Source organism: Anser cygnoides, chromosome 32 (assembly GCF_040182565.1).
Source record: "Anser cygnoides isolate HZ-2024a breed goose chromosome 32, Taihu_goose_T2T_genome, whole genome shotgun sequence".
NCBI lineage: Eukaryota > Metazoa > Chordata > Aves > Anseriformes > Anatidae > Anser > Anser cygnoides.
In genome coordinates, this window is record NC_089904.1 from 115131 (window position 1) to 127775 (window position 12645).

At 69.9% G+C, this 12645-nt stretch overlaps 1 protein-coding gene across 1 annotated transcript; it reads left to right on the forward strand.

The window, feature by feature from the left end:
• Positions 1-3580: 3580 nt before the first annotated feature.
• On the forward strand, positions 3581-11942 carry RARG (retinoic acid receptor gamma). The gene is made up of 8 exons (XM_066985476.1): positions 3581-3802; positions 7350-7498; positions 7574-7715; positions 8223-8380; positions 8608-8784; positions 9158-9362; positions 9781-9939; positions 10464-11942. Exons 1-8 carry the CDS (start codon positions 3715-3717, stop codon positions 10625-10627), a joined length of 1242 nt encoding a protein of 413 aa, XP_066841577.1. The 5' UTR covers positions 3581-3714; the 3' UTR covers positions 10628-11942.
• The last annotated feature ends 703 nt before the right edge of the window (positions 11943-12645 follow it).

The window sequence follows — 12645 nt, forward strand, 5'->3', positions numbered from 1 at the left end:
CGGGCGGGGGCAGCAGGGGGGGTGACAAGGGGGCTGGCAGGGGGCTGAGCAGGGGGGGCAGCAGGGGGGGGGACAGCAGGGGGGGGGACAGCAGGGGTGGGGGCAGCAAGGGAGGTGGCAGCAGGGGGGGGGGCACGGTGGGGGACAGGGGGGGCTGCGGAGCCGCTGGCCGCGCCACGCCAGCCCCATGGCGCTGCCCCCCCCCCCGCGCCTCCCCCCCCGGTGGGGTATTTATAGCCTAAAGCCGGCTCAGCCGGGCGGGGGGGTTCACGTGGGCGCTCCCACGCGTGCACGGGGCCGGGGGCAGGCAGCTGCACCCCCCCCACCCCGTCACGGGGGGCGGGGGGGACACGGGAGCGGGGGGGGGGCACGGGGGGGGCACGGGGAGACACGGGGGATGGGGGTGACACGGGGGGACATCGGGGTAGGGGGACATGGGGGGGCACGGGCGGGACGTGGGGGGGACACGGGGACATGGGGGAGGCGTGGGGGGGGACACAGGGGGACACGGGGATATGGGGGGGCACGGGGACATGGGGGATGGAGGGACACGGGGGGGGCATGGGGGGACATGGGGGGGGCACGGGGGCATGGGACCAGGACACTTGCACATGCCAGGCCCCCCCGGGCACGTGGGTGCCGATGTTGCACACGCGTGTGCAAGGCGTGCGGTCGACGCCCCTCCCTGGCCCCGCCCCCTCCTCCCCCTCCTCGCGGGGGCCCGGGTGGGGGTGGAGGTGGTGGGGACCCCCCCGAAGGGAGGGGGGGGGCGATGTGGTCATGGAAAAAATTTGGGTTGGAGACGCCCGAGCTCAATGGGGGCTTTGTTCAGTGCTGCGGCGCCAGGGCCCCCGGGCGGGAGGTGCCGCCGGCCCCCCCCAGCTCTGCGGCGTGCCACGCCTCGGCAGGCCCCCGGGGGGTGTGTGTAAAGGCGTGCAATGCTGTGTAAAGCCGTGCAAAGGCATGCGATGCCATGCAAAACTGTGCAATGCTGTGGAAAACTGTGGAACGCCGTGCAAAGCCGTGCAATACTGTGCAAAACTGTTCACAATGCCGTGCAAAGCCATGTGTGGTCGTGCAAAGCAGTGCAAGGCTATGTAACGTGGTGCGATGCCACATATAGCCCTGCAATGCTTTGAAACGCGGCGTGAAATGCCATGCAAAGCCACGCAGTGCCGTGCAAAGTGGAGCAAAGCTGTGCAAAACCACAGCACGAAATGCTGTGCAGAGCCATGCAACGCTGTGCAAGGTGGTACAACAACATGCTGAGCCGTGGCACGCGTTGCTGTGCAAAGCCGTGTGATGCCGTGCAAAGCGGTACGATGGCATGTAAAACTGTGGCATGAAACACCGTGCAAAGCCATGCAATGCCATGAGACGCCATGCAAAGCCGTGCAATGTCATGCGAAGCGGTACAACGTCATGCAAAACTGTGCCATGAAACGCCGTGCAAAGCCACACGATGCTGTGCAAAGCCGTGCCAAGCTGTGCAAAGCCACAGCTGGCCGTGCAGCGCCAGGCCCCGCGGGGCTGTGCTGAGCCGTGCAGCACCGGTGGGGGTCTCCGTGGGGGGCAGCCCCCACGCGGATCGTGGCCGTGCTGCCCCGGGGTGCCTGGGGGGGGCGGGGAGGTGTGAGGGGGGGGGCTGCTGGTGCCGGGGTCACACCTGGTGTGTGTGCAACGCACAGAGGGCACACGCACCTCAAGGCACGGCAGGGGTGTGCACACACATGCATGATCACATGCGTGTGCATTGCTGCGTGCATGTGGTCTTGCACACCTGCACGCTCACACATGCTGACACACATGTGCAGCATTGTGCAATGCATGGTCTTGCACGTGGGCATGCTTGCACACTCACGCGTGCTCACATAGGCTCATGCGCGCTTGCAGATGTGCACTCACTTCTGCATCACCACCAGCGTGCAAGGCCTTGCACACGTGCATACCCCCACACTGGTGCGCCATCATCACACACGTGTGGTCTTGCAGACATGCTTGCTCACCTGTGCACACTCATGCACCCGTGCATGGTCTTGCATGTGCACGTGCTTGCACACTCTCGTGCACGCCCCCCAGCCCCACGAGGCCTCGTGCGAGGTCCTGTGCCCCCCAGCGCCTCCCGGCCACGGGTGCAGGGCCTGGTGCACGCGCAGGCTGGCGTGACAGCCCGTGTCCCAGCGTGCCCCGGGACTGGCGTGACGCCCCGTGTCCCGTCGTGCCCCAGGAGCACCCGGGGCCCTTGGCGTGTGGCCCCGTGTCCCAGCGTGCCCCGGGAGCACCGCGGGTGTTGGCGTCACTCCCAGCTTCCCAGTGTGCTCTGGGGCGGGGCGGCGTGACTGGGGAGGCCTCGCACACACGTGTGCAAGGGGCCTGCTGCAGCTCCCCCCCCAGGCCCATCTGCACCCGGTGTGCAAACCCTTGCACGCGCACAGGGCTGTGGCTCAACGTACGCTGCTCACCACCGCCTTGCACACGTGTCCCCGTGCAAGCCTGGCACTCACGTGCAAGCCTTGCACTAACCCCCTGGGCAGCCCTTGCACCAACATTCTGTGTGACCCTTGCACCAAAGCATCCCCGTGCAACACTTCCACAGCCCCCCCCCAACTCTTGCACAGAACCCCTCCCCCCCCCATTGCAGCTCTTGCACTAACTCACGCCTGTGCAGTCCTTGCACGGAAACCCTCTGTGCAATCCTTGCACCGAGCCCTCATGCAACCTGTGCACGGAAACACCCTCATAACATGCCCCTTGCACTAACTCATGCCCGTGTTGCACTTCTGCAGAAACACGTTCCCCGTGCAAGCCTTGCACTGCCCCCTTGTGCAAGCCTTGCGCTAAACCACCCCCGTGCAAGCCTTGCACAACCCTGGGCCCCCTTGCACGGAGCCCTGCCGCCCGCTGCCTCCAGGGCGGCCCTGTGCAAAGGTGTGCAAAGTGCAGGAGCGTGCAAGGGCCGTGCACCAGGGGGGGCATGTCCTGGTCCCCCTTACCCGTGGGTGGGGTTAATCGGGGCCTCTGATTTGGGCCTTTAATTAATTGGGGCCTTTAATTAATTGGGGCCTTTAACTGGGGCCTCGGCTGGCGCGGAGCAGGAAGGGGCCACTGGGGGACCCTGTGTCCCTCCCCATGTCCCCATGTCCCGCGCCATGTCCCGTGTCCCACGCCCCGTGCCGTGCCCCCGCCCCCGTCCCCGTGCCCCCGTCCCCGTGCCCCCATCCCCGTGCCACACGCCGTGTCCCCCGTGTCCCCCACCGCCCCCGTCCCCTCGTCCCGTATCCCCGTCCCCACCCCCGGGTCCCCCTGTCCCCGGGTCCCCCTGTACCCCACGGCCCCATCCCTGTCCCCCGCCGTGTCCCCCGCCCCCCCCGCCCCGTCCCAGTGCCCCCGCTCCCCCCGTCCCGTCGCGGTTCCCCCGGTCCCCCGTCCCCCCCGCTCCCTCCGGTCGCCCCGTGTCCCCCCGATCCCCCCCGGTGCCCCGCGCCCCCCGCCCCGCGCCGGTGCCCCCGCCCCGCCCCGCCCCCCCCCGGGGCGGTCTCTCCGCGGCTCCGCCGTGGCGGGGCCGGGGCCGAGCGGGGCCGCGCCCGGTGCCGGTGCCCGGGGCCCGGTGGCGGCGGGGCCGGGGCCGCTCCGCGGTGGCGGTGCCGGTGCCGGTGCCCGGTGCCCGTTCCCGTCCCGTTCCCGGTGTCCCGGCCCGGTGCCGGTCCCGGCCCGATGCTGGGCTGCCTGGGGGCGCTGCCGGCCCCGCGGCGGCTCCACGACGTCACCAACCGGCGGGGAGCGCTGCTGGGGGGGCGCCTCGGTGAGCGGGGGGGGCGCGGGGGGACGGGAACCGGGACGGGGCGGGGGCTGGGGGCGGCTGGGGGGGGGGGGGGACGGGGAGGGGGGGGAGAGGGAGGGAGTGTGAGTGCGGGGGGGGGAGTGTGGGGGGGGGGAGTGTGCGGAGAGGGTGAGTGTGAGGGGGGTGAGCGGGTGTGAGCGGGGACGGGTGCGAGCCGGGGACTGTGAGTGTGAGTGGGGAGGGAGGGTGAGGGGGAGTGTGGGGGAGTGTGAGGGGAGAGCGGGGGGAGTGTGAGGGTGGGGGTAGGTGTGAGTGTGAGTGGGGGGGTGAGGGGGAGTGAGGGTGTGTGTGACTGTGAGTGTGAGTGTGGGGGCAGTGAGGCTGGGTGTGGGTGTGAGTGAGGGTAAGGGTGGGGGTGAGGGCGCGAGTGGGTGGGGGGGAGTGGGAGTGAGCGTACGGGGCGAGTGTGAGGTCGTGGCGGGAGTGGGAGTGAGTGTGGGAGGGAGGGGGGTTGAGCAAGGGGGTGAGCAAGGGTGTTGGGTGAGCGTGAGCGTGAGTGTGGGGGTGACAGGATAAGTGTATGAGTGTGGGGGTGAGCGTGAGTGAGGGTGCGGGGTGAGGGTGGGAGTGAGTAAGGGGTGAGTGGGGGTGAGTGTGCAAGTGACAGTGAGGGTGAGAGGGAGGGTGGGTGTGAGTGACGGGGTGAGGGCGGGTGTGAGGGGTGTGAGAGGGAGGGTGAGTGTGAGAATGAGGGGGTGTGGGTGTGCGTGGGTGTGAGGTGTGACAGTAAGTGTGAGTGTGTAAGGGGGTGAGTGAGGGAGGGTGAGAGTGAGTGAGGGGTGTGAGGGTGAGGATGTGCATGTATGGGGGTGAGTGAGTGTGAATGTGAGTGAGCGTGAGAGTGAGCGAGGGGGTGAGTGTGTGTGCGGGTGAGGGTGAGTGTGTAAGGATGGGTGTGAGTGAGTGTGAGGGTGAGCGACTGAGTGGGACTGTGAGGGGCTGTGAGTGTGTGAGGGGGGTGTGGACAAGTGTGTGCGGGTACAGGCTTGTGAATGAGGGCGAGTGTGAGGTGTGAGGCTGGGTGTGAACGTGAGTGTGAGTGTTAGAGCGTGTGCAGGTCGGTGGCTAAATGTGAGTGACGCTGTAGGTGTGCGACAGTGTGAGAGTGTGCGATGGTGCATGAGCGTGTGATGGTGAGTAACTGCGATGGTGTGCGAGTGTGGCAGTGTGTGAGTGTGCAATGGTGCACACGTGTGTGATGGCATGTGAATGTGTGACAGCACATGAGTGTGCAACAGCACGTGAGAGTGCGACGGTGCACGAGTGCGTGTGGCTGAGCGGTGCCGGCTGCGGACGTGTGTGGGTGTGTGAGCTGCGGGCATGCAGGTGAGCGTGTTGTGTGGCGGCGTGTGCAAGCGTGTGTGTGCATGCGTGTGTGTGCGTGTGTGCGTGCCGGGCGTGTGGGCGTGAGTGAATGTGCCAGCGGTGCCTGTGAGACACAGCCGGGGTGTGCGGGCGTGACAGTGCCGGGGGGGACAGGCGAGTGTGCAAGCAGGGGGGGCAAGTGTGCAAGCACGGGGGACGAGCATGCGAGCGCCGTGAGGCATGGGGTGAGCTCGGGGGGGGTTGGGGGGGGCACATCCATGGGTGTGCGTGGGGGGCACACATGTGCAAGGCGGGTGTGCAAATCTGTGTGTGGGTGTGTGCAGCCCCAGGGGGGGACACCCCCCCCTCCGTCTGCCCCCCCATGTCCCGGGGTGCCCAGGCTGGGGGGGGGGGGGGGGAGATTTGTGCCTGGTTTTTGGGGGGGGGTCACGGAGCCCCCGGCTTTGGGGGGGCAACGAGGGGGGGGGGCAGGGCCGGGGGGGGCTGGGGGGAATTTGAGGGGGGTCTTGGGGGGATTTGGGGGGGGGCTGGGGGGATTTTGGGGGGGGTGCCTTTGCTGCCCCCCCCAAATCGCAGCCCAGCTTATGCTGGGGAATCCGACGCTGTTTTGTGGTTTTTTTTTTCGGTGGGGGGGCTCGGGGCTGGGCCCCCCCCGGTCCATGGGCAGGGCCCCCCCCGCCCAACTGGTTCCAGTCCCGCACTGGAAGCCGCCCAGTGCTGGCCGCCCGCCGGCTCCATGTGGCACTTAACCCCTGCGGGGCCGCCCCAAAACGCGCTGCCCCCCCCGGACACCCCCCCGAGGTGGGGGGGGGGGGGCTGTGCCCCCCCCCCGTTATAATATCCGCCCCCTCCCAAATCAGCAGCGGGCGCTGGGCTCTGTGTGCTGGGGGTTCCTGCTTAACCCTGTCCCGCCCCCCCCCCCCCCCCCCCCAAAAAAATAGCACAACGGGGCGTGTCCCGGCAGGGGGGGGCAGGTTTCGGGGTGTGAGCGCCTGCGTTGCCCCCCCGAAAAAAAAATCACAACAATCACAAAAAGGGGAAAAAAAATGCCGCTGCCTTCAGGGGGCGAAACTGAGGCGGGGGGGAACGGGAGGGGGGCGGGGGGGGGCACCCAGATATTTCGGGAGGTGCCGGGGGGCCTTTGGGGTGTCCCCCCCCCCAATTTCCCCCCCCCCGGCGGTGCGGCGCCTGCGCGGGGGCGGCGCTGGGTGTGGTGCGTGCCTGTGGTTGTGGCGGGGGGGGGCCGGGGGGGGCCGGCGGCTGGCTGCTGGGGACCAGAAAACAACCCCCCCCCCTAAAAAAAACACCCCCAGAACCCCTCCCCAAAGAAGCCCCCCAAAAAAACAGCCCCTGAAAAAAAACACCCCCCAAAAAAACACCTCCCAAAAAACACCCCCCCAAAAAAAACACCCCCCCAAAGATGCCCCCAAAAAGCCACCTCCCCCTCCCCCCCCCGAAAAAACCACTCCCCCAATGCCCCATCAACCCCCCCAGCCCCCCCCCCCCGTTTCTCCCCCCCGCGCCCAGCTGGGAGCGTTTTGGGGCCCGCCGCCGGCCCCGGGCAGGAATTTCCTCAATTTCAGCAATTTCGCTTTATTTTTTTTCTTTTTTTTCTTAAAAAAAATGCCGCCCCCCCCGCCACCCGCCCCCCCCCGTGCACACACAAGGGGCCGCACCCGGACACAGGCGGGAAAAAAACCTGACCCCCCCCCCCCCCCAGAAAAACACGCGCCGCCCCCCTCCTGGCACAGGGTTATGGGAGGGGGACACAGGGACAGGGGGACATGGGGGGGAGTGGGGGGGGGCACTGGGACCCCCCCGGGTTCTGTCCTCGAGGGGGGGGACGCAGCCTAGGGGGCCCCCTGTCCCCCCCCATCTGTCCCCCGCTGTCCCCTCCCTCTTTACCCCTTGTTCCTCTGCCCCCCCCCCCCGCCCCTTGCCCCCCCCCCACCCCACCCCCCACTGTCTGGGGGGGGATGCCCCCCCCGAGGGGCTGGGACCCCCCCAAAGCGCTGGGACCCCCCCCCCCGTCCTTCCCGTGCCTCAGTTTCCCTTTGAAGCAAGCAGGGCACAGCCGAGGGGGAAATCCCACCTGCAGGACGCAGAGCGGGGCCGCGGGGGGGGCTCAGCCGGCACCGCGCTGACCCCTCCCCCCCACTGACCCCCCCCCGTGCCCCCCCAGGCGTGGAGGCGCCGCGCAGCCCCCCCCCGGAGATGGTGCCCGGCTCGCCCTCGCCGCCGCCGCCGCCGCGTGTCTACAAGCCCTGCTTCGTCTGCAGCGACAAGTCCTCGGGCTACCACTACGGCGTCAGCTCCTGCGAGGGCTGCAAGGTGAGGGGGGGGGGCACCTGGCGCGGACCCCCCCCCCCCCACGCCCCCCCCCATCCCCGGCTTACCCCCCCGCAGGGCTTCTTCCGCCGCAGCATCCAGAAGAACATGGTGTACACGTGCCACCGCGACGGCCGCTGCCACATCAACAAGGCCACGCGCAACCGCTGCCAGTCCTGCCGCCTGCAGAAGTGCTTCGACGTCGGCATGTCCAAGGAGGGTGCGTGGGCCGGGGGGGGCCGGGGGGGGGCATGGGAGGGTGTGGAGGGGGCGGCCAACCCACCCCCCCTGCTGGGACCCCCCCCGTGCCCCTCTGGCTCCCCCCTGCTCTGCCATCCCTGTGGGCAGCCTCTGGGGTGGGGTTGGGGGATTTATTGGGGGGGGGGGGGAAGGGGGGAGTATGTGGCTTTTTTGGGCGGGGGGTGCTGGGGGGGGCCTTGGCAGGCCCCCCCGGCCACACTGTGCTATATGTGGATATCCTGCCGCTGGCGCATCCTGTCCCTGCGCCCCCCAAGGGGAGGAGGAAACGCAGCCTGGGGATGGGGCGGGAATGGGGGGTACCCTGTGACCCCCCCCCAAACCCCTCCCAACCCCCCCCAACCCCCCCACCCCCATCACCCCCAGCAGTCACACCGCACCGGGATGGGCGCCCACCCCCTGCGCGCTGGGGGTCCCGCCGTGCCCCATAGCATCCCCGCACCCCCCCCACATGTCCCCCCCCCCGCAGCCGTGCGCAACGACCGCAACAAGAAGAAGAAGGAGGCGCGGGGGGGGGAGGCGGCCGGGCGCGAGCTGAGCCCGGCGCTGGAGGAGCTGATCCAGAGGGTGCGCAGGGCGCACACCGAGACCTTCCCCTCGCTATGCCAGCTGGGCAAGTACACCACGGTGAGCCCCCGCATCCCCGGGGGGGGGGCGGCGGGGTGGGGGGCCCCCCCAGGTGACCCTGTGCCCCCCCCTGGTGACCCCCTGCCCCTCCCGGCCCCAGAACATGAGAGCGGAGCACCGTGTGCAGCGGGACCTGGGGCTGGGGATGCAGAAGGGGGCAGTGAACCCCTTGGTGACCCCCCCCCGGTGACCCCCCCATCTCCCCCCTCCCCCCCGGTGCCCCCAAGAACTCGAGCGCGGAGCACCGCGTGCAGCTGGACCTGGGGCTGTGGGACAAGTTCAGCGAGCTGGCCACCAAGTGCATCATCAAGATCGTGGAGTTCGCCAAGCGCCTGCCCGGCTTCACCGCGCTCACCATCGCCGACCAGATCACTCTGCTCAAGGCCGCCTGCCTCGACATCCTGGTGCGGGGGGGCAAGGGAACTGGGGGGGGGCGTGGGGAGGGGGTGTTGGTGCTGACCCCCCAGTCCCCCAGATGCTGCGGATCTGCACGCGCTGCACTAGGGGGGTGTGCAATGGTGGGGGGGTGTGGAGGGGTGTCAGCACTGACCCCCCCCAGCTCCCCATCCTGCAGATGCTGCGGATCTGCACGCGCTATACCGGGGGGGGGTGTGTGTATGTGCAATGGGGGTACGTATGGGGGGGGTGTCAGCGCTGAACCCCCCAGCTCCGCATCCCACAGATGCTGCGGATGTGCACGCGCTGCACTAGGGGGGTGTGCGATGGGGGGGGTTCGTGGGGGGGGGGCTGTCGGTGCTGACCCCCCTGCTCCCGCAGATGCTGCGGATCTGCACGCGCTACACCCCCGAGCAGGACACGATGACGTTCTCGGACGGGCTGACGCTGACGCGCACGCAGATGCACAACGCCGGCTTCGGGCCCCTCACCGACCTCGTCTTCGCCTTCGCCGGGCAGCTGCTGCCCCTCGGCATGGACGACACCGAGACCGGGCTGCTCAGCGCCATCTGCCTCATCTGCGGCGGTGCGGGGGGGCCGGGGATCACAGGGGGCTGCGGGGTCTGGGGCGCGTGGGGGACTGCTTGTGACTGCAGGGGACCTGGGGGGGCCGGGGGGCTGAGGGGGGGCTGCAGGGGTTACAGGGGGCTGCTGGGGGCTGCAGGGGATGTGGGGGGTGCTGAGGGGGGGGTCGCAGGGGGACAGGGGGTGTGGGGGGCTGGGGGGGGTGGGGTGCTGCAGGGGGCCGCAGGGGGCTGGGGCGCAGGGGGGACTCAGGGGCGTGGGGTGAGACGGGGGGGCTGGGGGGTACGGGGTGTGGTCCTGACGCCCCCCTCCCCGTGCCGCCCTGCATCCACCCGCACACACCCGTGGGGCTGCGGGACGCGTTCTTTTTTTTTGGGGGGGGGGGGGGGAGTCCTGACGCCCCCCCCCCACACCCCCAGACCGCATGGACCTGGAGGAGCCGCAGAAGGTGGAGCGGCTGCAGGAGCCGCTGCTCGAGGCGCTGCGGGTGTACGCGCGGCGGCGGCGGCCCCGCGAGCCCCACATGTTCCCCCGCATGCTGATGAAAATCACCGACCTGCGCGGCATCAGCACCAAGGGTGCGCGGGGGGGGGGCGGGGGGGGCAGCATGGGGGCGGGGGGAGGCGGCAGGGGGTAGTCGGGGGGGTGCCGGGGGGGCAAGGGGGTGCGGAAGGGGGGCGGAGGGGCAGTGGAGGGGCACCGGGGAGCACGGGGGTGTTGGGGGGGGGGGGGGGGGGGGCTTTGGTGGGGAGTTCTGGAGGGGGGGGCTTGGGGGGGAATTTGGGGGGTCTTAGGGGGCGAAATTTTGGACCAGGGGCTTGGGGGGGAATTTTGGGGGTTTTGGGGGGGGGATTTTTGGAGGGGGGGCTTGGGGGGAATTGGGGGGCCTTGGGGGGGGAGTTTTGAGGGGGGAGTTTGGGAGGGGAGGGGTTTCGGGGGAGGGGCTCACAAGAAGCCCGTGGGGATGGGGGGAGAGCTCACAGCGGGGCCTTTTGCATGGGGGGATGCAGAGAGTTGGGGGGGGGGCTGGTGGTGAGGGGGGTCCGGGGGGGTCTCGCGGTGCGGGGGGGTCACGAACAGCATCTGCGGGGGGGGGGGGCAGGCGCGGAGCGCGCCATCACGCTGAAGATGGAGATCCCGGGCCCGATGCCTCCCCTGATCCGCGAGATGCTGGAGAACCCTGAGATGTTCGAGGAGGAGGCGCCACCCCCCCCGGCCCCCCCCGCAGACCAGGACGCCCCCCCCGGCCCCCCTGCCTCGCCCTAAGGTGGGGGGGGGGGAGGCACCCACCGCTTCCAGCCCCCCCCATACAACACAGCCGCTGGGGGGTGGGGGTGCACGGTGCCCCCCCATTCCCCCCCCCCCCCCAAAAAAAAAAACTTGCTTTTTGCAAGGGGGGGGCTCCAGAGACTGACGGAGCCAGGCCCCGGGGGGATCCCCACGGCGCAGCCGTTGCCTTAAGCTGGGGGGCCCAGGGGGGCCCCCCCATCCTCAGCTTCATGCCAAAGGCCCCCCCCGCTGCCTCCCCCCCCAAGATTCGGGGGGGCGCTTAAAGGAGGGGGCAACAATGGACAGAAATTGCCCCCCCAATTAATGACCGGCACCCCCAGGAGTGCCACGTTCCCCCACACACACCGTGCCCCCCCCAAAAAAAGCGGGGGGGGGGGGCACAGCCAGGACTTTATTTATTCATGTCTAGGAAGACAAAATGAGACAGGGTGGATTTGGGGGGGGGGGGGGGGCCGCTTCCCCTCCCCCCCCGGGGGGTGCTGTTTGGGGGGGGTGCAGATAGGACTCGCCACCCCCCAGCTGTACGGGGGGGGGCATCTTATTTGCTGGGTTATTTTATATAAAAGTGGTGGTTGGGGGGGGGGGGGGTGCTGCTTGTGGGTTTTGCTTTTCTATGCTGTTGGGGTGGGGGGGGGACACAAACCCCCCCCCCTTGTTTGCCCCCCCCCCCTCGGGCACACAACACTACAGAGACCAAAGATGGGGGCGCATGGCGCCCCCACCCCCCCACCCCCCTGGAGTGGGGGTGTTCAAAGCCATAAAGACCCCAATGCCATGGGGGGGCCCTGCCCCGTACCCCCCCCTCCCAAATCCCTCCCAGGGCAGCTTTACAAGGGGGGGGGTGCCCCAATTGCCCCCGGGACCAAATTGCACCCCCCCCCCCCCGATGTCTGTTACCCCCAGCCTGGCTGGGTGTGGGGGGGTGCCCCTGCCCACCCCCCCCAGCGCTGGACCCGCCCCCCCACGCCCCCCCCCAATTTTGGGGGTGCAGGGCTGGCGGGGGGCCCGTTACACTACACGGGGGGGTGCCCCCCCCCCGGGGCAGCACTTTTCTCCCGTTATTTATTCCTTTGCGTTTACACCGGGGCCCCCCCAGACCCCTGGACCCTGGGGGGGGGGTCCCGGGGGGGGGCTCTCCCCCCCACCCCCACCCCGCTGTCGTCGCCCCCGGTGCCCGAGCTGCCCCCCCCCGCGGGGGGGGGCCCCGCAGCCATGTTTACAGCTCGCCCCGCCCCCCCCGGGGGGGCCACGGGGCTTTTCTATTTTTGCAAAATAAAGAAATGGAAACGAGGGGGGGCGGCGTGCTCCTTGGGGACCCCCCCGGGGGGGCGGGGCCACGGGGACAAGGAGGGGGGCATGGGGACACGCCATGGGACGGGGGGGTGCACCCACGGGGATAACGGGGGACAGTGGGGTGGGGGCCAGATTATGGGGGACAATGACGGGACCCCCCCCAGAATAATGGGGGACACCCCCAAGGTAGTTGGGGGACAACTGGGGACAGCGGGGGGAGGCCAGGGGTAATGGGGGGCAGTGGAGGGACCCCCCCCGAATAATGGGGACCCCCCCCCGGGGTAATGGGGAGGGGCCTGGGAGCAAGGGGTGGGCTCCCCCGGATAATGGGGGAGACCCGGGGACAATGGGGACCCCCCCAGGGTGATGGGGGGCACCTGGGGACAGCGCCCCCCCCCCCCCCGCTAACTCCTTCCTGGGGACAAGGGGGACGCCCCGTGGGACGGGGGGGGGACACCTGAGGCCCCCCCCTCGGGACGAGGCGGGGACACGGCGGGCCCCACCCCCCCCCCTTTACCGCCCCCCCCGCCGGTGGCTGCAGGGCCCCGGGTGGCCGCGGGGAGGCGACACCGGCACGGGCTGCGATGCCCCCCCCATGCCCCCCCCTCCACGCTCCCCCCGTGCCCCCTCATAACCCCTATAGCGTCCCCCATGCCCCCCTATAGAGCCCCCCATAGCGCCCGCCCCCCCCCCGCAGCCCT